We start from the raw sequence: 24,707 nt of genomic DNA on the forward strand, positions 1-24,707 counted from the left end.
TGACTTTAAGGTGCAAGTTCTTATCAGTTATTGTGGTTTCTACATGGAGGCTGTTGTCCTTTACTATGTAAAGATTCAATTAACAAAACATCCAGAAATGTTAACGCAGCAGACTACCATATAATGTAAGCAATCCCTGCACCCCATAAATACTTCGTAAATCTCACTCTAGATTAACCATTTCTCAAGTCAGTAGAACTATGGACTCCTCTTATAGTCTACACTTGAAACAATTCCCCATTTCCACATTACTTCTCTTCCCTAAAGGTCTGAGACTGTCATTTATTCCTGATGATTTTCCGCACATTAGGAAATATACTCCTTCTGTGATTCTCACATTATCAGCTTCACATAATCTTTAAAAAACAAAATGAAACAAAACATGTATTTGTCCAAAAGAAAAAGTTACAGCTAGAGAGGAAGAGCCAGAGAAGCAGGACAAAATTTCATTTTGCTGGTTCTCTCCCCAAATGGACACAGTAGCCTGGGCTGGGTCAGGCTGCATTCCAGGAGCCTTAGCCAGGTCTCCCACACAGGTAGCAGGGGTCCAGCTAATGGGTCCATCTCCAGCTACTTTCCCAAGCACAGCAACACAGAACTGCATGGGAAGTGCAGGAGCTGGGACACTAACCAGTATCCATACGTGATGCCAGCATTGCAGATTGTGCCTTAATGTGCTATACCACAAAGCCAGCCCTTCCTCCAGAATCTTAAATTGTCCTCAACATAAAGAATCATCAAGGCTGGCATTGTACATAGAAGGCAAAGCTGCTGCTGGCAATATCAGCATCCCACGTGGATGCTAGTTCATTTCCCAGCTGCTCCACTTCTCATCTAGCTCCATGATAATGGCCCCTGAAACCCATGTGGATAACCTGGCCCAGTTTTAGGTGTGGCAGCTAACAGCTAGTGAGTCAACAAGCAGATAAAAGATCTCCTTTTCTGTCTCTTCCTCCCTCTGACTTTCAAAATAAATAAATACATTTTTTTTCTGAAAAAAAAAACAGCATCCATGAGATATGATTGAGGTTTTCAGGTATGTGCATAAACTTTTCTTTTTTAGATGAACTTGAGGCTTCCTACTTCATTCAAGTTATTGCCATGTCTGTGAAATGTTACAGCCTCAAGGAAGCCTTCCTTGCATTTAAAATCCTAGGTGTCTTATCACACACATTTGTCATAATTATGACTTAAGGCTATGTGCATTCTGACAGCAGGGAACAATTTTTCTTGCATAGAGTTGAATTTCTAGTTTCTCATGTAACCAGCACTCAAACGATACATGCGGAATGGCATGGATAGGAGTGTCAGATAACATATCCAGTGTTGTTGCCAAAGTTGCTTGATCTGTTAAAACAGGAATAAATAAACACTTGGCTAGTGCTAAAGAAAAGCAGACATTTTTTTGGTAATCATTAAAGTGATAAACATAGCCAAGTGAATAAACAAAGTGAAATAAATATTTGCATGTTTTTAAGTCACCAGTAAATATTTGTGCATTTTTGCAGGGGAAATTTGAAACTGAATTAAGGTATAAAATGACAGTCAATGGAAAAGTCGCAGTGCTCTATTTGAAGAAAAACAAGTAAGTGTCTTTACCTCTCATGCAGCCCTCACCAACAGTGAAGTCATGTTGTGCGAAGTGTTCTAATTGGGTGTTATTACATACAGTCCTCACAAACTGCACCATTACATTTCAGCTTTTGCTCTCAATTGATCCAAGGGTTTCAATGCATGTTTCTGCTGAAGCAGAAGTATACTGGGTAAAACAACAGTTTACTAGTACCATATTTGGGTATTTTAGGACTAAAACCCAAGAATGTGGTGTGGGTAGATACTAATTTCATTTATTCTTAGCATAGCAGAAAGGATCTGATATACTTAAATATAACTTCTATATTTTCTTCTGGATTACTACAGTGTGTTGTTTCAACATCAAAATAGTAGATTTTAAGACCATTTGTGCGGGCCAGTCTCCATGTATCAGTATAGGGATGTCTGTCTCTCATTTCAGACTGTTGGGGTTCCAGTCCCAGCTTTGTCCCTGATTGCAATTTGGTGCTTATATGAATCTGTGGTGAGGAAAGTAATGATTCAAGTACTTGGGTCACTGCCAGCCACGTGGGAGAGCCAGAGTGGGTTCAGGGATCCTGGTTTTGGTCACATCAAGCTCACCCATAGCCCAGTTTCTTGATGTTATACAGTTGCTTGGGGAATGGACATGGTCATGGAATCTCTCCCTCCCTCCATCTCTCTCACTCTCTCTTCCTTTGATGAAACTCAAACAAAATAGCATTTTCTACCAAAAAAAAAAAGCTATCTATTGATAAATTCATACTCTGGGACAAATAAAGTGTGTATGATAAAAACCAGACCTGGTTCCAACAATAGTTACCCCTCTTCCAAGGTGCCTCTTGAGCTGTCATTCTTCTGAATTATTGTATTTGTCCTCTTTTTTCATTGATTGTCTTCATTTCATCCATCCCAATATTTCTCCTCAAAGTTCATTCCCGCAGTTCCCATCCAGATTTTGATCATCTTATTTCTAAACTATTTGAAAGAAGATATATATATATATTTTTTAAATTCCATGCTCTAATGTTTCAATCTCTGCATCATCCTATGTAGGATTAAAAGTTTTCTCCCCCTCCCCAAGACTAATATCTTTTGTGTAACAATTGGTTGCAGTTTGTAGTATCATCACAATAGGCTTTGGGTTCAAACTGATCTAAATATGATACTTGGCATTCTGAATTATTTAATCTCTTCTGAAAACAGAGAAATATTCTTTCGTAGAATGTTTTTCAGAATTAGATTAAATAATGCCTATGATATTACTAACGTGATGCCTACCAGAGATGAGATTTTATGCATATAAATTAGTTTCTCTTGCTTCTGTTTCTTTGAAATATAAACTGATTCACTGTAGCTAAGACATGAAAACAACCTGTCTTTAGAAAGAGCAGTATATAAAGGAATTGTGTTGTGTGCATGTGTGCATGTGTGTGTAAACAGCAGACACACACAACGGGATGTTACTTAGTTTGAACAGAAGGACATGCTGCCATCTGTAACAATATGCATGAACCCAGAGGACATTATGGAAAGTGAAATTAACCAGGCACAGAAAGACACAGACTGCCTAATATTCTGTGGACTCCAGAAGAAGGGAACACATGTAAGAGTAGCATGTTGGTTGCCAGGGGTAGGGCAGGAGGGAGGAAATCACGGGATGCTCCCCACCAAAGAATTTTCCATAGCATACAGACTCTCAGCTATAAAAGTAATGCATTTTTCAGTTATAAAAGTAATAGGCCTAATATATAACACACTGATTATGGTTAATAAAAATGTACTGTATATTTGAAATTCGATGAGTGGATGAAAATATCTTCCCTCCCCCCCACACTAATAGTAACTATATCAAACAACCACATTGCAGACGTTAAATATATACTATTTTTGTTGATCAGCTACACCTTAGAGAAGTAAATTATATATAGATAAAATACTCCTGAATATATACATATATATAGCAAGTTACATACATTTTTTTCAGCCTTTTTTTTCTAGTAACTGAAATAAGCTTAGTGAAAATGCCAGAAAGACAGGATGAAATTCAAGTCAGTTTTTCATAATCACCCTGCTGTCATGATGGTTATTTGTCACTTCTAACTGAAAAGAACTGGCTAAAACGCAGTTACCCCAAACTGGCAAGGAGGACTGTGCGTATCATTCACTGGTATCAGCTTGCACTTTCTCAGTTTTGCTTCTCCCCAAAGCCACTCCTCAAAAAAGCACACAGAAGCATGTATGAAGAAACAAAAAAGTTATTATTCCGCATCGTGTAGGAATGTCCCCACCCCTCTCTACTTCTCCATTTCAGGTGTCTGTTTCACCCTTGGATGTGTGTTAGGGTTTAGAGGGAAGCTCTCCATCAAAACTTTTCCAAACACACAATGGGAACTCTGTGATTGCTGGACTTTGCTCTTTACATAAGTAACCAGCACCATGTTTTCTTTCTTCCCTCCTCCAGGAACCTCCTTGCCCCAGGCTACACAGAGACATACTATAATTCCAGTGGAAAAGCAGTCAACACGAGTCCACAAATCATGGTATTACTGTCTCCTAGGGTCCTCCTTGGGGTGTGACATGCCTAAACACACTGTCGTTGTCAAGCAAATAAATAGTGGAAATGAAACTGCATTTACAGCATTGGTGCCTGTTTCTTGGGTAGTGACTATTTAATGCATACTTTGTTTTTAGATATTTTGACACAGATAAAGCAATTCATTGACAACTATGCCTAAGGATGCCCCACTGAACAGCAGCTGGAAGGGGCGTGCTATCTTAATTTCTTTTGAGTGAAGCAGTTGGCCCTGTTTAGGAGTGCCTCAACACAGGAAGCTCCATCGAGAACACCCACATGAAAAACTGTTAGAAAGAGCATTTTGTTCCAAATGGAAGTAACCCACATGGTGCTAATCCAGAATTAATTATAACATTTGCATTAATCAAGAAATAAATAAGAAAACAATCTGAGTAACTCATCCATTCAGAAAAAGTGTTTGTAGATCTTTGTTATGGAAAAAAAAATGTTTTTTAGATTTAGTTTTGTTGGAAAGTCACATATACAGAGAGGAAGAGAGACAGAGGAAGAGCCTCCATCCGATGAATCACTCTTAAGCAACCACAACGGCCGGAGCTGCACCAATCTCCAAAGCCAGGTGCCAGGAGCCTCTTTTCCAGGTCTCCCACATGGGTGCAGGGTCACAAAGCACTGGGCCATCCTTGACTGCTTTCCCAGGCCACAGGTGGGGAGCTGATTGGGAAGCAGGGCTGCTGGGGTTAGAATTGGAGTTCATATGAGATCTGGGCGTGTGCAAGGTGAGGACTTAAGCAACTAGGCTACCATATCAGACCCAGGAAAAATTTTAATAAGCAGTCAGCAAAGGAGGAGAATTAAGTGCCAACTGTTTGGTGGGTCCTATTTTAAACTTTCACAGGTAAAACCATATATATATATTTTTTCTTCTATCCTGCACCAGCAACCCATAATGGAGTTTTTACATAACGAAATATTTAACATGCATTGACTTACTCAGCAGACACTGGTATGACATCACCATAGGTCAGAGTTCAAATTTAATACTTGGTGCAAAAAGCACATGAATTTCCTTTACAAGATGCTTTTCTCCTTTCCTTTAGGATGACTGTTACTATCATGGACACATCCTTAATGAAAAATTTTCGGATGCCAGCATCAGCACGTGCAGGGGTCTGAGGTAAAGCTTCATGACTGTACTGCATGTGCCTGTGATTATGTATGATTGTACAATGCCTGAAAGAGCTCAAGTATAATTAGTGGAGGTGAACTATAATGGCAACACAATTTTGAAATCTGAAACAAACGATACTTATTTTGACAGAAGTTTGTCAGTTGAACATATGAACTGTCTTTAGTTACTTGTTTCTGAAAATGTGCGTTTCTAAATCCTAGCATTAGAATCTTTGGATAACCACCTCTCTCTCTAGTACTCACCATCCATAAATATGGTATTCAGTTCTTCCTCTATGTTCATGTTCTAATTTTTCTTTATGCCAATTAACTGTTTCATAAATATTATGGATTTACTATATGATTGTACATATTCTGGGATTTTTTTTTGGGGGGGGGAGAACAAAGATTTATTCCAAAGGCAGAAAGAGAGAAGGTGAACAGAGACAGAACTCCCATCTACTGATTCACTCTGCAGATGCCTGCTACACTGGGGGCCAGGCCAGGGCTAAGGTCACTCCCCATCTCCCAGGTCACTTGTGCCATCTTCTGCCTCCCAGGCTCTGCACTGGCAGAAGCTGGCATCAGATGCTGGTGCCAGGAACTAAACTCAGGCACTCTGATGTTGGCTGCCATGGTGTCTTAACTGCTACACCAACTACCTTTTATTTTTTAGCACTCATTCATTCTTGTCCTCACATGAACATGTTCTCCACGTAGTACTCTTTTCGACCACATGCCTTCAGTTCACTCCTTCAAGAACAGTGAGTGATGAACAAATAGACCCTGAGTAAATCCTGCTCCAGGGCTTCGGCAACGGAATTTGAGAAGAAACTGATATTATGCATTGGTCATGTGCATTCCATGCTGTTTAAATCTCTACCATTGTTCACCATTGTTCTATTTAGGCAGGCATTGTCTTTCTCATTCTATAGATGAACAACCCAAGGTTATATGAGTTTAAATCATTTTCCCATGTTATCACAGCCAGCAGTGATAGAACCTGGATTTTCTTTCTTGTGATACTTCAAAGTCGCTTCAATTTGCAGTATACCTTTAGCCTAGATACAGCATGAAAACATGTAGAACATAGGACATGTCCTTTCTTGTGCTAAATGTGACATGGATTAGCCATTTAACATTGCAGGAGTCACTTCTCCCTTCCTATGGACATGAGCAGGGAGCTAGTTCAGAGATGAAGTAGCTGGGACTGAAGTCAGTAATCATATGGGATGCTGACGTCAGAGCTGTGGCTTGACCAGCTGCACCACAATATCAGCCCCTAAGGATGTAGTGTTTTTATAGAAGTCTGAATGCCCATATATTCTTCAGGGGTTACTTCAGCCAAGGAGATGAAAGGTACTTCATTGAACCCTTAAGTCCCACAAACCATGATGAACAGGCGCACGCGCTCTCCAAGTATGATGCTGATGAAAACAAGACTCACAGCTCCTGTGGAGTGAATGATGTGTTGCAGGCACCTGGATCACACCAAAATGGGGACCTACCTGCTGTCAGGCTGGTTGTATGTATAACTGTTTTTTGTTCTTTGTGGTTCACTTCTGTATCATCTTCTGGGTACCCTGGGTTCCAGAACTTAGCAGCACCACTGAGAGCCACTGTATAGTCCATTACCACATCAGTAGGTTATAGAGATGTTTATCATGAAATAATGCTATACGTTTCTGATTCATCTCTTCTGTATGCAATGCACAAGGATTAAGTATATCATTTATGCACATCAAGACAACTGTCATAATTTTCTGAATAACCTAAAAGAAATTAGAAAACTGTAAAGAATTATTATTTTAAAATTAAGAATCTTGTTGGGTCTTTAAAAAATACATCCAACAATACTCTCAAAGTATTTTTTCAGGTACTGGGGCCATAGTGTAAAGAAAATAGACATGGGATCTATTTTCTTAGATTCTTACAATATTCTTTTACATATAGTAAGCTATTTCTAGTCACAGAACAAAAGGGGTACAGTTGTATGATTTAAAATGTAAGGTCTATATTAAGATATTGTTATCATTAATACTTAGATTTTCTTCAGCATCTACTTCAGATCCTGTCATATCCATTCAATAAACTTAGAATCTGTTTAGAACTTCCCAAAATTGGTTTGAATAAAATTTTATTTTGTTGTGGCTTTGAATGCCATCAGTGATTTCTAAGAATCCAGGAGAACCAATCATGGCTACATGTTAATGTGCCTGTCAGCCTCCTGACTCACCTTGGTATGGGCCACCTGGCTTTTGAGGATGGCATGGAAGTAGCTTTCCTTTCATAATGTCCTACTGTTTTGGCTTCCACCCATCATTAGTGCTATGCCTTCTCAATTTACTTGTGTGATCCTTTCTCTGACTGACCACTGGAACTTCACAAAGTTCAGTCCTTGGTCCATTTCTTTGCTTTCTCAATGCATTCTCCCTGAGTAATTCTCTTCCTTGTCACATTTAACAGCAACCACACACTCATCACCATCAGATGTATACCTCCAGCCCTGACCTCTTACTTAAAAGTCAGATGCGCATGGTTAACTTGTTTAATGTATCCAAAAAACATCTAATATTAAAACCTGAATATTAACAAAATATTTTGTGTGTGTGTGTGTTAACAAAAAACACACAAATTTGCAGAACCGAATGAAACTCACTTCTCTTTCTATTCCTCCAGTTTAAGAGTACTGCTTTAAGTACAAATCCAAAAAAAGTATTACTGATTTCTGTTTATTCCATTCCTTCTCACAGAGTATCCATCAGCAAGTGCCTCAACACAGATTCGAGGTCTCTTGCTGTATCCTCTAAGTGTTCCTAACTACTACCCCAAAACAATCATGGCCAAAGCCTCTACTAACCTTTCTGTCCTCCTTTCCCTTCTCAGTAAGAACCATCCTCTACACATCAGGTCCTGATAATTGTATCTTTTAAAAAGTTTTAATTTATTTATATAAAGTGAACAACTTTCCCATACTTCACAATACAGGTTTAGGAGCATAGTGATACATCCCACTCTATCCTCCCTCCTACACATTCCTCACCCCTCCATTCCCCCCTTTTTTTCTTTTTAATTTTTGTAATGAAATGTTTTCATTCCTGGAAAGTCATATTTCTTTGTATTACTTAAAGTCTTCTACTGGTTTCCCTTGCATTTAGTAGAAAAGCCACCTTACTATAAGTTACAAACCCCCATGGGATTAGGGCCCCACATGCAGCTCCAGCATCTTGCTACACTCTAGGTTCCGCTTCTTTATAACCACCTGCCTTAAGCTCTAACCAATACGAATGCTTTGTTACATTTCAAACTCATATCAATGGACTCTAGAATCTTTTTAATTATTTTTGTCATGGCTAGAATTCTTTACTGATATATTTCCTCTCGCTTGGCTTTCCATTTTTTTAACGTGATTTGCTTAAGGGATAACAATTTGGAAAAGCATTCTCTAACCTAGTCACTGAACATTGTCACCCATGTAAACTGCCCCATAGAACTTGTTACCATCTGGTATATCTGAATTTGTATGCATGTTGTGAATACAGATGGATCATGTCTATTTCATTGCTGTATTCCTAGTTGTCAGAGCATTAGCAGTACATAGTGAGACTAACAAATAGTTTGTTCCTGTGGGGAGTGAGAGGTTAAGTTTGTTCAATAGTATCTGTCTACCTTCAGTGATTGGTTCAAAGTAAGGAAGCTTACTCATCTGGTAAAAGATAAGCATTTCCAGAAACAAGACTTAACAAACTTTGACAATGTATTATTTATGAGGAATGGTGAATTTGCTACTTTTCAATGGGGCAGTCCACTATGAAGAGTCTCGTTATGCTTTGATTTGGAAGTGGCTGGTATGAAGGGACAGAAAGCAAGAAAGTGTGGGATGTGGGAAAGAAACCAGTCTGAGAAGAGAGATCAGATACAGCAGTGTCTGGACACTGTGCATGGTAAAAATGGGCTGTTTACCAAGATAGCACCTACAGTTTGTAAGGAAAACCCTGGATAGAGGCGAAAATTACAGTTTTGTGATGGGATTAATTTTCAAATATACCTGAAGTTATATTTCAGATCCCCTATTATGTTACTTAAGTGATCATTTACATCCTTTCTTTCAAAGAAGAATATTATTGATGCTCTTTCTTGTTCCAACATTTTGAACCCCTTCCCCATAAATAACCCTTGTTGCTCATTTAGAGTTAAAAACGCTAATAATGTTTGCCTTTATTCCTAAACATCAATAAATCTCTGATAAAGTTACACGTATAAAATAAAAGAAAGATTTATACAGAGAAAGATGTTACTATATTAACTGTCTTTCTGTTTCAGAAATTGGATAGCAAGAAAGGTCAAGAGCGTAAGAAATATATAGAATATTATGTGGTCCTGGATAATGGTGAGGTAATTATATCAGATAAATATGTATTTTAAAAATGCTCCTCTATATAAAATTAGTCATTTTGTGATAAATGTCTGAGTCATATTTTTTAAATAATATGAATTATGGTTATAAATTATTTTTAGCCTATGAAATTTGACATTCATAATTAAGTTATGATTTTTTCTTTCCAGGAATAGGCTACTGCTATGATATGCATAATCTGAATTGTTAATCATATACCATTCTAATCTTGATGTCTGAAAAATCTAAATTTCACTTTCTTTTAACTTCTTTGACCACATTATCCTTTGTCAGTATGTAGCTCACCTATTTATTACAATTTATGCTCAGCATGAGTGGTAAACATAAAAGGAATGGAATCTTCTGGAAAAGGCAAATCTTGCCTGACAGTCACTAATTTAGCTTCCTTTGTAGGAACACATTTTCATATATTGAATTTTCTCAATAAAAGTCCACATGTATAATCTTAAAAAGAAAAATCTTGAGCAATGTGAGTGCATTAATTAGTTCAGGCCTTAAATCGGTGGCCCTGTTATTGCACTGAATTTATTTATTGTTCATTTATCATTTTAACCTGAATAAGCTATTTCTTGCAATGGTTATGTGGAGCTTAAAATCATGGAATTTGAGAGAAATATATTCTAAACAACTTCATAGTTTTACACTGAACAGACATTAACAAAAGAAACCAGTATTTCCAATCATAAAGTGCTTTAAGAATTCAATGTTTGACTTTTAAGTTTAATAATCAATCCTTAATTGTAACCACTGATAACTATAAGCATGATTCTTTATACCTTAAAAATTGTATCAATTTCTACTAATGCCCATGTTCCACTTTATTTTTTAGTTTAAAAAGTACAAAGGAAACCAAGAGGAAATAAGAAAAAGGGTATTTGAGATGGCCAATTACGTCAACATGGTATGATATACCATATGAAACATAAACTGACTGGGACGCACTACTGGGTTTTTCATGAATGCACAAGAACTTGCCTGGGCCTGCAGGAGGAGCACAACGTTGTGCCTCAGTTTAATTGTGCTATCCCACTGCAGAGACTTTTCTCATGTTTTAGCCACCACTATACATATATCCATGGCAATATTCAGGATGATTTGTTGGGAAGCTTTTGTTCTCCTGAGCTGCACCGAGAAAGTGATGAAATGAAATCCCACATAGAAAACTGTTCCAGAGAAGGGGAAAAAAACATAAAAAAATGTGAACCTCTGACTCACTAAAACCTTTTGTATGCATTAATTCTCAAAACAACCTTAACTAAGGTATTACTGGGATCTAACATGGAACTTTGGAATTACATTCTGAGAAGCAAAAACAACTTGCTTACAATCATAAGGGTAGAAAATAACAGTTAAGATGTGGATATAGATCATCAGATCTCGAATCTCATTTCAATTATGTAACCACTGATGAGATCTATTTCATTTATTCTGAAAAGGAAGAAATAGGCAGACAAAAAAAATCTTCCATCCACTGGTATCGTTCCCAGTTGAGGACATCTTCATGGAGCATGCTATTTTTCTAATGCTCAAATCAGCACTGAACCATGTTGACTAATTCTGCTATACCAAGAACTTAAAGAATATTGAGGAAACAATGAGTATATACACTAAATGGAAAGCCAGAGGAATGAACTGCTAGCACTAATTCATGACACTTGGTGAATTCATACAAGGAAAGCTTGTCTCAGTTTGTCCTGACTGTTAAAATAAGCAAAATTTACAGACTCAAAATATTTTGGGGGGTTTGCCTTTCATTTTCCATGGGTATTTTAGTATCTGCAAGAAAAGAATGTAATTTCTATTTAAGTTATATTTGGAAACAAATGGGTTTTTTTAACAGTGCTGTTATGAAGGTTTGAAAATGTAAGACACATTGGAAATATTAAAAGTTAATGTCCTCATTATGTGTTCCCTCTGAACAGCTTTATAAAAAGCTTGATACTCATGTGGCCTTGGTTGGTGTGGAAATCTGGAGTGACGAAGATAAGATAAAAATATCTCCAAATGCAAGTTTCACTTTGGAAAATTTTTCTACATGGAGAGCTAACGTCCTCTTAGGAAGAAAACATCATGATATTGCTCAGTTAATCACGTATGTACAGACTTTCCCCTTTGTGTGCCCTGTGATACTTAACACAGAAGCATTTCAAAAGTCTTGGCAAAATTCAGTGGTGTCTTGATCTATGAAGTGGACAGAATATACACATGGGGTTATAAATGTAAAATACACTCATTTTCTTGTGTAAATGCGATTCTCCTTTTATCTAATTTTTTTTCTTTTTAAAGAGTGGTAATAATTTAGCAGTGATTCCTAAATTTGCTTTTATTGACTACCAAAGTAAGTTTAAATAATAGAAAGGGACTTAAATTCAGCTTGTGTTTTAGAAGGGTTGACTTTAGGGTCTAGTAAAGAGAAACTAGCAGGTTGCAAGGAAAATTACTCTTTTAATGCTACACTTACTCTGTTGTGCTGAAATGGTCATTTAAAGATTTATTTATTTGTACTAGTAAGGCAGATTTTACAGAGAGAAGGAAAGATGGAGAGAAAGATCTTTCATCTGCTGGTTTACTCCCCAAATGGCTGCAATGGCCAGAGCTGAGCTGATCTGAAGCCAGGAGACTCTTCCAAGTCTCCCCTGTGGCTGCAGGTTACCAAGGCTTTGGGCTGTCCTCGACTGCTATTCCAGGGCAGAAATGGAGGGCTGGATGGCAAGTAGAACAGCCAGGACAACTGCCTTCCATAAGGGATGTTGCCAGTTGTTGTGCCAGCCCTGAAAGATGTCATGTAAAGATTTATTTATTTTTATTTGAAAGCAATATTTACAGAGAGAAGGCTAGAGATAGATCTTCCATCTTCTGGTTCACTCGCCTAAAGGCCACAATGGCCAGAGCCAAATTGATCTGAAGCTGGAAGCCAGGAGCCAGGAGCCAGTAGCCTTGGTCTCCACAATGGAAGCAAAGGCCCAAGGACTTGGGCCATCCTTCACTGCCTTCCACCGCCATAAGCAGAATGCTGGATCAGAAGTGGAGCAGTCAGGACACGAACCAGTGTCCATATGTAATGCCAGCAGTATAGATGGAGGATTAGCCTATTATACCACCACACCAGCCCCTGAAATGGTCATATAAGAACAAAACAATAAAAATGTTGCGGCTGACTTACAAGATTTGAGCTTCTCTTTCAAGAGAAATTTTAAAAATTTCAAATTTTTAGAATTTTAAAAATGTATGAGTGAGTAATTTTTTGTTGAAATTAGGTAGGCTTGACTTTACATTATTTAAGGATATAGTATCATGGAGAATCAGTGGCTCCAACCACCTGAAATAAACAAATCTGTGCCAGATACTATCAGTGTGTAACAGCAATCCAAAGGGCTCGCTTTCACAGAATGAGCCAAGCTTCATGGGAAGGTATGCCATACCTGAGTACTGGCTTCAGTCCCGACTACTCTACTGCAGATCCAGCTCCCCACTCATGCGCCCTGGAATAGCAGTGGAAATTGGGCCACATGTATGGGTCCCTGCTAGTCTCCTGGAATTGGCCTGGCCTGTGCCCAGCTCTGGTGGCCTTTTGGGACATGAAGCAACAGGTGAAGATATTTCTCTCTCTCTGTTTCTCTTGTCTTTTCCTCTCTCTATCACACAGCCATTCAAGCAAACAAAATCTTGTTTTAAAAATCAGCACAAAAATCATGGCTTTCGTTGGGTTTCTTCATTCACAAGCCGGGCCACCCGGCTAATACAGCTGGAGCTTGGGCACAGAAGTCAAGCAGCCAGGATTAGAACTCATGCTCTTATGGGGTGTTAGGGATGCAGGAGAGAGCTTAGCCTACTACACCATGCTGGCCCCAGACAAGGGTTACATTGTACATTGAAAAAATATGATCAATGTGAATGAATGCAATGACATCTTAAACCAGTTGCTTGGGTTTCAGCTGATCTGCAAGCCATTCCAAGGAAAAAAATGCCTCCCACAAGTTCAGATATTGAAAGAAGGCAGTTTTGTGTATGGTTAATATGTTTTTCTCTGCTGTTTAGAGCTCTACAAGAATTGTCTATAAATATATGACTGACAATAATGCATTATATCCATTCACATTTCCTGCAGGGCAAAAGAACTTTCAGGAACAACTGTGGGCCTTGCTTTCATGTCCACCATGTGCTCTCCATATCATTCTGTTGGGATTGTTCAGGTCTGTTTGAAGATGAGCAGCTGATTCTCATTCATGTTTCTTATTCTCTGGAATCTAGGAAGATTATTGTACTTTGCCAGTTATTTTATTCCTATGGTGTTTCTCATTTTTCACTTCAGGATAAACTCAGCTTAGCCATAACGTGTTAATTTTTTCAAAATATTGTTCAATATACTGATGTATCTTCAGAGTCTTTGCACCTAAGTTCATGTAGGATATTAATCTGCCGTTTCCATTTCTGTAAAATGGGTTTTTGTGTTATGTTTTAGGCTTTGTTATCATAGTAAAATTGGCCACACAAAATGAATTATGTTCCCAACTCTGATTTTATAGAAAATTGAATTACTATTATTCCTTCCTAAAGTGTTTGATATATTACACAAATAACAGCACGTGGGTGTGGAGTTTTCTTCATTGAAAGGTCTTCATGTAAGTTTTCTTTCTTCAAGAGATTGCTATTTAAATTATCCAGTCCTATTTGAGGGAGCCTTAGGAATTGGTTTAAAGGAAAGCCACTCATTATTTAAGTTGGAACTAATTTGTCAGTAACATTAGTTACTATCCTTTCAATATCTGTAGAATCTATTTGTGATGATATCATAACGTCTGTTTGTCGTTGTTGTTACTGTCACACCAGCTCGGTATTCATCCATTTTATTGGTCCTGTCAAAGAAATACATTTTGGTTCATTAATGTTCTCTAAGGTTTTCCTGGCCTCAATTTCACTGACTTCTGCTTTTATTTTCTTCCTTTTCACTCTGCATTTAAATTTCCTATAACCTACCTGCATCCAATGTTTCAAATTTTTGTTTATACTTACATTAAACATAAAAATATATTCTAATTTATTTTTGATCTATTCCCATTAATGATTATTTTCACTAATTCAGTATTCTAAATGTCTTTTGAGGTTTATTCTTGGTCAATGTGCCACCTAATGTGAAAAGTTAATCTTCTGTGGCTGACTGCAGAAGGCTATATATGTGAATTGTGTTAATCTATAGTATTCAGCTCTTTTAAATCCTGAGAGGGGAGGGAGGGAGGAGAGCAGAGACTGATCTTCCACCCACTGCTTTAATCCTAAATGGCTGTGATGGCCATGACAGGGCTGGGTCAAAGCCAGGAGTCAGGAGTTCCATTTAGGTGTCCCCTGTTCATAGCAGGGAACAACTTGCTTTCCTAGCTTTCTTAGCAGGAAAGTATGCGAGGCGGAGCAGCCAGGGTTTGAATGGTACTTAGAGATGCGGCGTCACTGGCACAGAATTAATCCACAGTGCCACAAAGCCCGCACTGCCTCAGGAATCTTTACATTTGATGAAGTGGGCAAGAGAATCTCATTTCTCTGGCTGGATGTTACTGACACATTCCTGTCACATCCCAACAAAAACTGAAAAACAAAAGCAAAAAAACAGACGTCATTCTCCTACATTGCTTGCTTTATTGCTCCAGGATCACTTAGAACCACCGACCCCTCTTGGCAGTAATAGAACTGAGAGTGATGTTGGTGAAGCTGTAAGACATAATGACAAATTTTAGATTTCCATTAGCATAACACATCAAAGACTTCTAAAATTAAGTTGGTGGTATCGATGCAAGCCAAGGAGAAAGGAAATGGATCACTGTTTTAAAAAGTTTTTTTTTTTCTTGATAACTTATCATTGAAGAAAATCTGATAGCAAGAAACCAGTTTTCCTCAATATAGAATCTACTCATTAGAGGAAAAGGCCATCACTACAGACATTATAAATGCTCAGTACCAGGAGGGAGAGTGTGTGTGTGTGTGTGTGTGTGTGTGTGTGTGTGTGTGGAGAGAGAGAGAGAGAGAGAGAGAGAGAGAGAGAGAGAGAAGAGGTATGAGAAGGTTTAAGCTAAAAGCAGCCCCCATATTAACAATAGAAACAATAATGAAACGTAGATACATAAATAATTCCCTTTGAAAAGGAGAACATCTGCTTTTCTGTTCTTCCCTTTAGGATCACAGTGACAACCTTCTCAGAGTGGCAGGGACAATGGCCCATGAAATGGGCCACAACTTTGGAATGTATCATGATACCTACGTGTGCAAGTGCCCTTCTACAATATGTGTGATGGACAAATCACTAAGGTGAGGCTCTCTGGGAACATGTGATTGTTTGTTTTTGATTCAGCTCATTTTCCAGATATTAGAACATATTTTTTATGTAGGATGAAGAAATTTTGTCAATATGAATTCCTTCAAAGTGAAGTGCATTCACTACCATAAAAAATGTTTCTATCTTTAGGTATTTACAAGCACCCAAGTGAGCTAAGGACGACCAAGGTTATTTAGATAAATTTTATTGAAAGTGGGCTGGGTGGCACACTTGGGTAGATGGCAGCATTTTTTTTTGAAGCCAGAGTGTTTGTGTCCACCCTCAGAGATTAATTTGAATAGAAAATGAACTCACGATTCAGCAGCTGTCAGTGGATTGGACTCCGTCTTCGGCAGCTCATTATGAATATAACCCAGAGTCAGACACTGCTGCCCACATGCAGAGCATGACATGAGGCATTTCTCTTATCTCCACAGCTTCTATATCCCCACAGACTTCAGTTCCTGTAGCCGTGTCAGCTATGACAAGTTCTTTGAAGACAAGTTATCAGATTGCATCTTTAATGTTCCATCCCCGAAAGATATTATATCCACACCAATCTGTGGCAACCAATTGGTGGAATTAGGAGAGGACTGTGACTGTGGGACCCCTGAGGTATTACCATTTATTTCTTAAAATGAACTAGCTTTAAATTACTACGGAGAACATCCATAAAAGAAATGTGTGGTTCACTCTATGATTAGATGTCTCTTGTGACTTAGGTTATGTTTACTTGCACATATTTGTACAGGTAGTTTCATGATCAGGAGCTCTACACTATTTAACAGACTTCATTAGTTTCCCTCTCAGGACCCTGTTCCATCTTCCCTCCTTTTTAAAGGACCAAGTACCAACTTGGCTTTTAAGTCCTCATTTCTTCCTTTTCAGCTAAGTTTTCAAGAATCTTAGGAGAACATGATTTTTTTTTTTAAATCTACTTATTTATTTGCATAGCAGTTACAGAGAGAGAGGGAGAAGTCTTCCATCTACTGGTTCATCCCAAAATAGCTGTGTTGGCTGTGTTACCTCTGACTGGGGCCAACCAAAGGCGAGTGTCTGGAAGCTTCATCTGGGTCTCCCAGCTGGGTACGGGGGCCCAAGGAATTGGCCATTTTCTCTGCCTTTACAAGGTACATTAGCAGTGAGCTAGATTAGAAGTAGAGTAGCTCAGACTCCAGTCCACACCCATATGTGATGTTGACTCTGCAGGCAGCAGCACACTCTTTATGTCTCAGTGTGGACATTACTTTAAGCACAGCACTGTGATAATATTCAAAGAGCATCACTAGCTTCCTTATTCAAATGCACAGAGATGACCAATGGAGGAATCAAGAGGTGGATCAAGTGTCTGCTTCTGGAGTCCCAACATCAGTGAGCACGGGGAACTAGTACTTTCTGGTAGCTCACGACCCAGTAGAAGAAACTAATCTGATTCAATCTCTTCTCACAGAGAAACTGAGGTGCTGGGTAGACATTGTCCTCCTCTTGCTAACAATTCATATGACTAATATATCAAGTCCTCAGTGGATTGCTCCTCTGTAGTTTTGAAGTAGATTCACAAAATTATTTATCCTATGAGAAAGACTAAATTTTACACATGGTATATTTATTTGCATTAAAGGCAAAAGTATTAATCTTAAATGTTATAATTCTAAAAATACCAATCTTCTGTAGGAATTCAGATAACTGCAAGGGAGAGATTTTGAAATAGGAATTTCTCCAGTGTCTTATGCATGTAGGTTTCTGATTGCTCAAGACAGGGAGACCAAGTTTGTATGCATTGTTTTAAGCAGAATTTAAATATATTAAAATTTCATATAAAAATTAGCTTTCTTCAATCTAGAGACAATTTACCAGTAATGAGTTGAAATAATTCTATAATTATGTGACTTCTATTTTCATATGATCCTTTTTATTTCATTTTCCCTCATCTTTAGTTTCATTATTACTATGGGAGACTAAAGGATCTAGAAAAGACATTTAAGCTTATTTTAAAGGTATAGGTAGAATAAACAAAACGTTAGTTGCTCCAGAATCTGTTTCTGTTAATGTTAAACTTTGTTTTTGTTTTTCTCAACTAACATAATTTCAAACTCTACCAAAGTATGTGAGATCATGAAAACATTACAGTATGACTTGTGCTGAACTAGGACCAAAGAGAAATCCAGCATTTAAATTTGTTTCTGATCTCTTAGGAATGTACCAACATTTGCTGTGAAGCTAAAACATGTAAAATCAAAGCAGGTTTTCAATGTGCTTTCGGAGAATGCTGTGAAAAATGCCAAGTAAGATTACCATCTTATTCCATTTTAATAAGTATGGTTGGTTTTGCTTATGGTCAGTGCTTACGTTAAAGGATATGTGCAAAATAATGTTTTTCTTAAGTATTTTGAACGGATTTTATTTATCTATTTGAAAAGAAGTGTTAAAGTTTCTATCTGTTGGTTCAATTCACAGACAGCTGAAATGGCAGGCCTGGGCCATGCCTACACCTGTAGCCAGGAGCTTCTTCCAAGTTTCCCACATGTGAGCAAGGCCCCAAGGATTTTGTACGCCCTTGGGCTACTTTCCCAGGCACATGAGCAGGGAATTATATTGAAAGTGGAGCAACCAGGGAGGCCTTGTGAAAAAAATCAAATCAAGCCTTGATTCTGATTTAGAAATAAAGGGAAGGGATTTTCTAATGAGGAGATAGCTGGTTTGGTTGGAGCGATGGAGTGTGAATAAGGATGGTGTTGCAAGCTCCAGCCACAGCTTTGGTGTACTGCTGTAAGTGCTGTGAGGATATTCATGGTGGGTGTAATGACAACGCGCATGCTCACAGCAGCTAGGGATGTATGTGTGTCCCCAGACTGTCAGAATTAGTTTTACTATGTTTTTTTTTTTTCAGAAAACAAAAGTCATTTGCAGTAATAAGTCACAATAAAATTGTTATTTTAAATGAATATTTGACCTTCTCTGTCTTGAAAAATCATGTCATGGGAATAACTGAGTTTAAATATTTGTGACTATAAAGAAAGACTTAGAGTAGAAATCCAGGTGCGTGGGAAAGCCGCTGAGTTTGGCAGATCTGCTGCTTATAAATTTATCTTCTTTAATACAGAAGATTCACTTCACTAGTGAATCTCTGAAAATATAGATTTAAATCTTCTTTGAAAATCCCAGCAAAGATGCATTCAACAAAAGGAGAAGCAGCTACCTGCTCTGCATGATAGTGTTTGATTTTTCTTCTTTACTTTTTAACTTTACCTAGTATTCCTGAATTTGTAGGATAAATGCTGAGGAAACTGTCTGAACTTAGGGCAGCAGTAAATCAACAGAAGTGATGTCACAGGAGATGGCCTGCAAGTTAAAGTGGCATAAAATGCCATCCCAGTACCATGGCCAAAAAGGCCAAATGGAAAATGTTATTTTGCATTAATTTGAGGTGGTAAATGTGGTACTGACAAATAACCCCCTCTTTTTGTTTTGTTACAGCTTAAAAAGGCTGGGGTAGTTTGCAGACCAGCGAAAGATGAGTGTGACCTGCCTGAAATGTGTGATGGTCAATCCACTGATTGCCCCAAAGACAGATTCCAAGTCAATGGCTCTCCTTGCCAGAATGGGCAGGGTTACTGTCTGATGGGAACTTGTCCCACACTGCGGAAGCAGTGCACAGACCTGTGGGGAGCAGGTAAGGTGACAAACCCCTCTCTCCTCCATTCTGGGTGATAGTTTAATCGTGGGCAGAGGAACTATCCTTTTCCTTTCTTAGAAACTGTGCACGTTAACAGTTATGAATAGGGGCTGGCATTGTGGCACAGCAGGTTCAGTCATCACCTGCAATGCTGGCATCTTACATGAGCCTATGTACAAGTCTCGGACACTCTCCTTCTGCTCCAGCTCCCAGCTAATGTTCTTGGAAAAGCAGCAGAAGATGGCCGAAGTGTTTGGGGCCCCTGCCGGCTGTGTGGGAGACCTGGATGGAGTAGCAGGCTCTTAGTTTCAGCCTGGCCCAGCCCCAGCAGATGCAAACACTTGGGAACTGAACCAGCAGTTGGAAACACACCCTCTCTTTCAGCCTTTCAAATAAATAAAATATTTTTAAAAACAGTAATAAGACTGGTTAGTTTTAGAGTTGTTAGATTTACCGGGTAAAAATAAGGATGTCTCTGTTAGATATTGAGCAGAGTGAGTAGCCTAATGGCTGATGCTGGTTGGGATACTGTATCCTGTGTTTGAGTGCCTGCTCTGCCCTTGACTGCAGCTCCCTGCTACTGTCCACTCTGGGAGACAGCGGGTGATGATTCAGGTAGAGTCCCAGCCACCCACGTGGGCGATCAGGATCCAGCTGTCTGCTCCCAGCTTCATTCTGGAGTAACCCCAGCTGTTCTGTTCATTTAGGGAGCAAATCAATGAATGAGAACTCTCTCTCTCTCTCTCCCCCCTTCCCTTTCTCTTTCTGACTCTCTGGATCTCAAGTAAATAAATCTAAAGAAATTTAATTTCAAAGTAAAGCAAACTCCTGTTTTCTTATCAGAATATCCGATGCAATATTTGATGCATATTTTTACAAGACGAAACAACCCCAACTTCATTCATCTGAAATTCAAATTAAACTGGGTATGCTCTCTTTCACCTAGCAAACGCAGAATCTTCCTCGCCTAAGTAGATCCCTGGAAGGGGGAGGTGGTAAGGGGTGTGTGTGTGTGTGTGTGTGTGTGTGTAGAATAGGACTGCTGTTTCCCTTGGTGGCTGAGGGGACAGGAGGTAAGAAGGGGGAAGAGTGAGGAGCAGGAATATAGAACTATGAGCAAAGATGTCACTTTGTTTACCAGAATTGTGGAAAACAAGAAGATGCCAAGAAGAAAACTTTTAAAATAAGTTTATAACTTAACAGAGCTCTAGAAACTATAATTGGAAGTATAAATTGTCTTAAGTAACCGTTAGAAAGATAAGTATATATCATATAAGATCTTCAGTGTGGGAAACAAATCATGTTGAACTCTTAGAAGCAGAGAATAGAATAGTACTTTCCAAGTGGGTATGATTGTGGGAATGTTCTAAGGAAATAAAATTTCAATTTTGATAAAAGTCAATCTAAAATGCAAAGTATTTAAAATTGCTAAGTATGAGGCAGATGTACTGTTTACATCTGTTTGTGTATCTTTCTCTGCTTATACTTTAAGATTCTTACTTAAATGAAAGATTTTTATATCAGTGAAAATATGTATTTCTAAAATGATTGAAATGAATCATGCCATGCTAGAAATTTCTCATAATTCCTATAAATACACCTAAAGTAAGATTGAGGAAAACAGTAGTGCACAAAAAAATAAATTTCAGATATTAAGCGGACGACATCCTAGGAAATCCCTCGGTGAGACTCCGTGTCCAGTGAAGGCAGGCTGACACAACCTCAGGCGCAAAGTTCAGCGCCGCCGGCATGTCAGGAAGTGCGTTGGTGCCTTGGAATCCGCCTTCAGCCTTCCTGTTTAGAGTTCCTGGGGACGGATATGCTAAATTAAAAGTGACAATAAAATTGGCTTTCTGGTTAAAAACCCAGTTCTTTTTTTTGCTCACCAAACCCTGAGGGCAGGGATGGTTCTTAGCACCAGGGTGAAGTTCTGAATATCTCTTGTATGATCTTGTATGAAGTGAGTGCAGTAAATTAATGTTAGTGGAGTGAGGCAAAAGAAAAAGTTACCTTTCTCTTCCAAGTGAACTTCCCACTACAATCCTGTTCACAGCTGCATTGCCAGTGAGTCCAACCCACAGAGCCTTCCTTTTAGGAAATGTGCAAAAATGATGAATTACTGTTCAAAATGTTTGGGTTAATATTGAATATCTGATATTGATATGGGAAAGATACTTAAAATCATGCACTAAAAGGAAATTATAAAGACCAGAGAAGTAGATTTGCAAAATACAATTACAATGTTTACTCTTCATAAGAGCACACGTTTATTTTAAAAGGATCTGCAAAGTCTGAGAAGTTTGCTAACATATCCAAGTGATAGAAATCATGATTTTTTTTTCCATATAAAATCACTTCTACAAATCAGCTGAAATTCCAAGGAAACGAAATGTGGCTAAGGCATAAACTGGCAATTCATCATGGAAGAGACATACAAATGTCCAATTAAGTTTAATTATCTTGAGCTTACTGTTATTACAAGAAATAACATTGGGGGCAGGCATTGGGCTTCATGTTTTAGAAGCCAGTTAGGACACCCACGTTCAGCAACAAGTCCCAGAGTTGGATGTTCCAGCTCCCTAGTTCCAGCTCCTGCTTCCAACTTCCTGCTAATGAAGACCCAGGAGACAGAATGGAACAGCAAGCTGGGTCTACATTTCTCTGTGACTTAATGATTCTCAGTTTTCTTACTGATAAATTGAAAAAATGGCAAATAATTGCCAAGTCCATGCTATTAACCACACACTGTTATCTACAGCTCATATAAATTCACGTGTACTTAATCCTTAACAACTCTACCAGGTAAGCACTGTTATCTATGCTAATTTCATAGATGAGCAAACCTAGTGGGGTAGTCACTTCCGAGTACAAGCTGCTGCTCAGTGTTGCTTAAATCCTGAGTTCTTCCTGTGTTCCGTCACCTGCTGATGGGACTCTGGGATGCTTACATGGAAAATGAAGTAAATGGTACCAACGCCTGTGCCTGCCAAGTGGGAGCAGTTTCACAAAGCATGGCTGGCGGTTGTCTTGGTAGCTCAGAGCAGCAAGCCAGCACTGGATTATCTGCTTAGACGCTGTTAACATTACTGCAGTATCTCTGGCTTGGGATTCATATTTACACAGATTTCTTAAGGGCAGCAAATCATGCAGATGTTCCCAAACATTTAAATAACCATGAAGCCATAGCAAAATTCTTTTTCCTGTTTTTAATAACAAAATATTTAAATGGTTATTTTTTGATCCAGGCAGCCCCTTTGATTTCAAGTCCGAGGCTCCATTTCTGAGAATGGTCAATAGAATTATGTCAAAATAATAATTTTCCTATTGTATATTTGATTAATCCTTTCAGCATTGAATTTCTTATCTTTCTTTTCAAATATGATCCTACTGGACCAGGAACCAAAGTTTCAGATAAGTCATGTTACAGCCGGAATGAAGGTGGGTCAAAGTACGGATACTGTCGCAAAGTGGACGACACACTCATTCCCTGCAAAGCAAAGTAAGCAACCTTGCTGAGTGATACTTTTGTTCAGAGCCTAGGGCAATGGCAACTTTCAGTCACATATTTTAACTAACTGATTTATTTTAACTAAAGAGGGTGGAAATTTGAACAGCAGTCTTCTGAAAACATTCACTGAGAGACTGCGTGCCATGCTTTGGGCTAGGTATTAACTGTGAAACAAACTGGCAAAATCAATGTGAGTATCTCTGAACCTTACGGAGCAACCATGTATTTTCCTAACACTCCAGGGTCCTACTGCTGATCCCTTTCTTCAACTCCCTCACTGATATTATCAAATAGTCACTATGAAGCATAATGAACTTTTGTGCTGGAATATGCAACAGAACATAGGCCTGATGGGTGATCTGTGCTTGGATTTTCTGGTGTACACTACTCACTTTTTTAGTAGTTTTCTTTATAAATCTTGGAGAAGAAATGTTTATCAGATTAATGGTCAGTACAATCCTTGTATTGTTAAGACTTGTGACTGAAGTACATGAAAGATACAGTAAGAGGAAATATTGAAAGCTCACATGAGGGATCATGTGAGTATCCTCAGGAGTATTGTAATCTGTACAAAATCACCCATGACCTTGAGATTTTTCTGTGCTTTTATTCTTCTGCAATTCTAAGATGACATTTAAAATTTAGATTGCAGGAGACTGAATTCTTTTTACCCCTTCACATTGTTTCCCATACAAGATAATGTAGAGAGAGCAATATCAGAATTTCCCACATTTTCTATTGAATGCTGTTTTCCAGATAATATATTAGCAAACAAACTATATACATGGTTCTCCCTTGAGGAAATCTTGACCTAAACGGTCAATCATTTCCTGTGATCTTTTCTTTGAAAAAGACAAAGAGAATATAGTTAAAGTTGTGAGGGCCAGGAGGAAAAATAATACATAGGTGGTAAACAGGAAGGGAAAGATAATGTGGTTCCACCTCCAACAGCCTGTGCAGATCTCACTGTCTTGGATAGCTCTTTGTATAAGCAATTGAATCATTTCCACAACTGGAGGTCCATGTTTATAATTGAGCCCCTCAGAGTACTCTCCAATCATTTCTCATTAGTCATTGGCTACTGCAGAGAACTAGTCCCCAAACCTTTATGCAGCACTGCCATTCTTAAGTGGCTCTACCTAAATGACGCAAAACCATGTTGAATTTGGAGAGATGCATGCCCGTCTGATTTGCTGATCATATTTCCCACAGCTACCACAGAAATCAGAACAATCAGATCTGCCACTTGCAGACTACTTTCCATAGCTCTCCTCTAAATTCTGCGTAGAGCAATTGACTGATTTTATAGGCTGACCCATTTGCCTTGGTGGAAAATGAATTGCTTTGCCAACATTGAGTTGTTTAATCTGGAGAAATGGTTCTTTTATTTGACACCATTTAAAGCCTTGGCATGTTCATGGAGGCCCAGCTTCACACTGACAAAATTATAGTTAAGATGCAGGACTAATTATCCTGCAGCAAACATAAAAACAAATATGCAACTTTAGCTGAAACAAGATAGAA

The 24,707-nt window shown here is 38.4% G+C and overlaps 1 protein-coding gene across 18 annotated transcripts in view; it reads left to right on the top strand.

Moving 5' to 3' along the window:
- ADAM28 (ADAM metallopeptidase domain 28) overlaps positions 1–24,707 on the top strand; it is a 227,465-nt gene that overhangs the window by 188,857 nt on the left and 13,901 nt on the right. For 15 of the 18 annotated variants that reach the window (XR_009246281.1, XR_009246282.1, XR_009246280.1 and 12 more), the window contains 13 exons: positions 1,509–1,585; positions 4,037–4,115; positions 5,209–5,285; positions 6,611–6,803; positions 9,602–9,673; positions 10,525–10,596; positions 11,618–11,787; positions 13,804–13,888; positions 15,862–15,992; positions 16,437–16,614; positions 18,195–18,284; positions 19,477–19,672; positions 23,072–23,174. Coding sequence is in view for 11 of the 18 variants with exons in the window: in XM_058670030.1 (XP_058526013.1) it covers positions 1,509–1,585; positions 4,037–4,115; positions 5,209–5,285; positions 6,611–6,803; positions 9,602–9,673; positions 10,525–10,596; positions 11,618–11,787; positions 13,804–13,888; positions 15,862–15,992; positions 16,437–16,614; positions 18,195–18,284; positions 19,477–19,672; positions 23,072–23,174 (1,523 nt within the window). In the remaining 7 variants the exon portion in view is untranslated. Of the gene's footprint in view, positions 1–1,508; positions 1,586–3,043; positions 3,179–4,036; positions 4,116–5,208; positions 5,286–6,610; positions 6,804–9,601; positions 9,674–10,524; positions 10,597–11,617; positions 11,788–13,803; positions 13,889–15,861; positions 15,993–16,436; positions 16,615–18,194; positions 18,285–19,476; positions 19,673–19,881; positions 20,090–23,071; positions 23,175–24,707 lie in introns of those variants that run through there. The other 3 variants (XM_058670034.1, XM_058670035.1, XM_058670028.1) reach the window with 3 other exon arrangements.

The sequence above is a fragment of the Ochotona princeps genome, chromosome 11 (assembly GCF_030435755.1).
Source record: "Ochotona princeps isolate mOchPri1 chromosome 11, mOchPri1.hap1, whole genome shotgun sequence".
NCBI classification, from domain to species: domain Eukaryota; kingdom Metazoa; phylum Chordata; class Mammalia; order Lagomorpha; family Ochotonidae; genus Ochotona; species Ochotona princeps.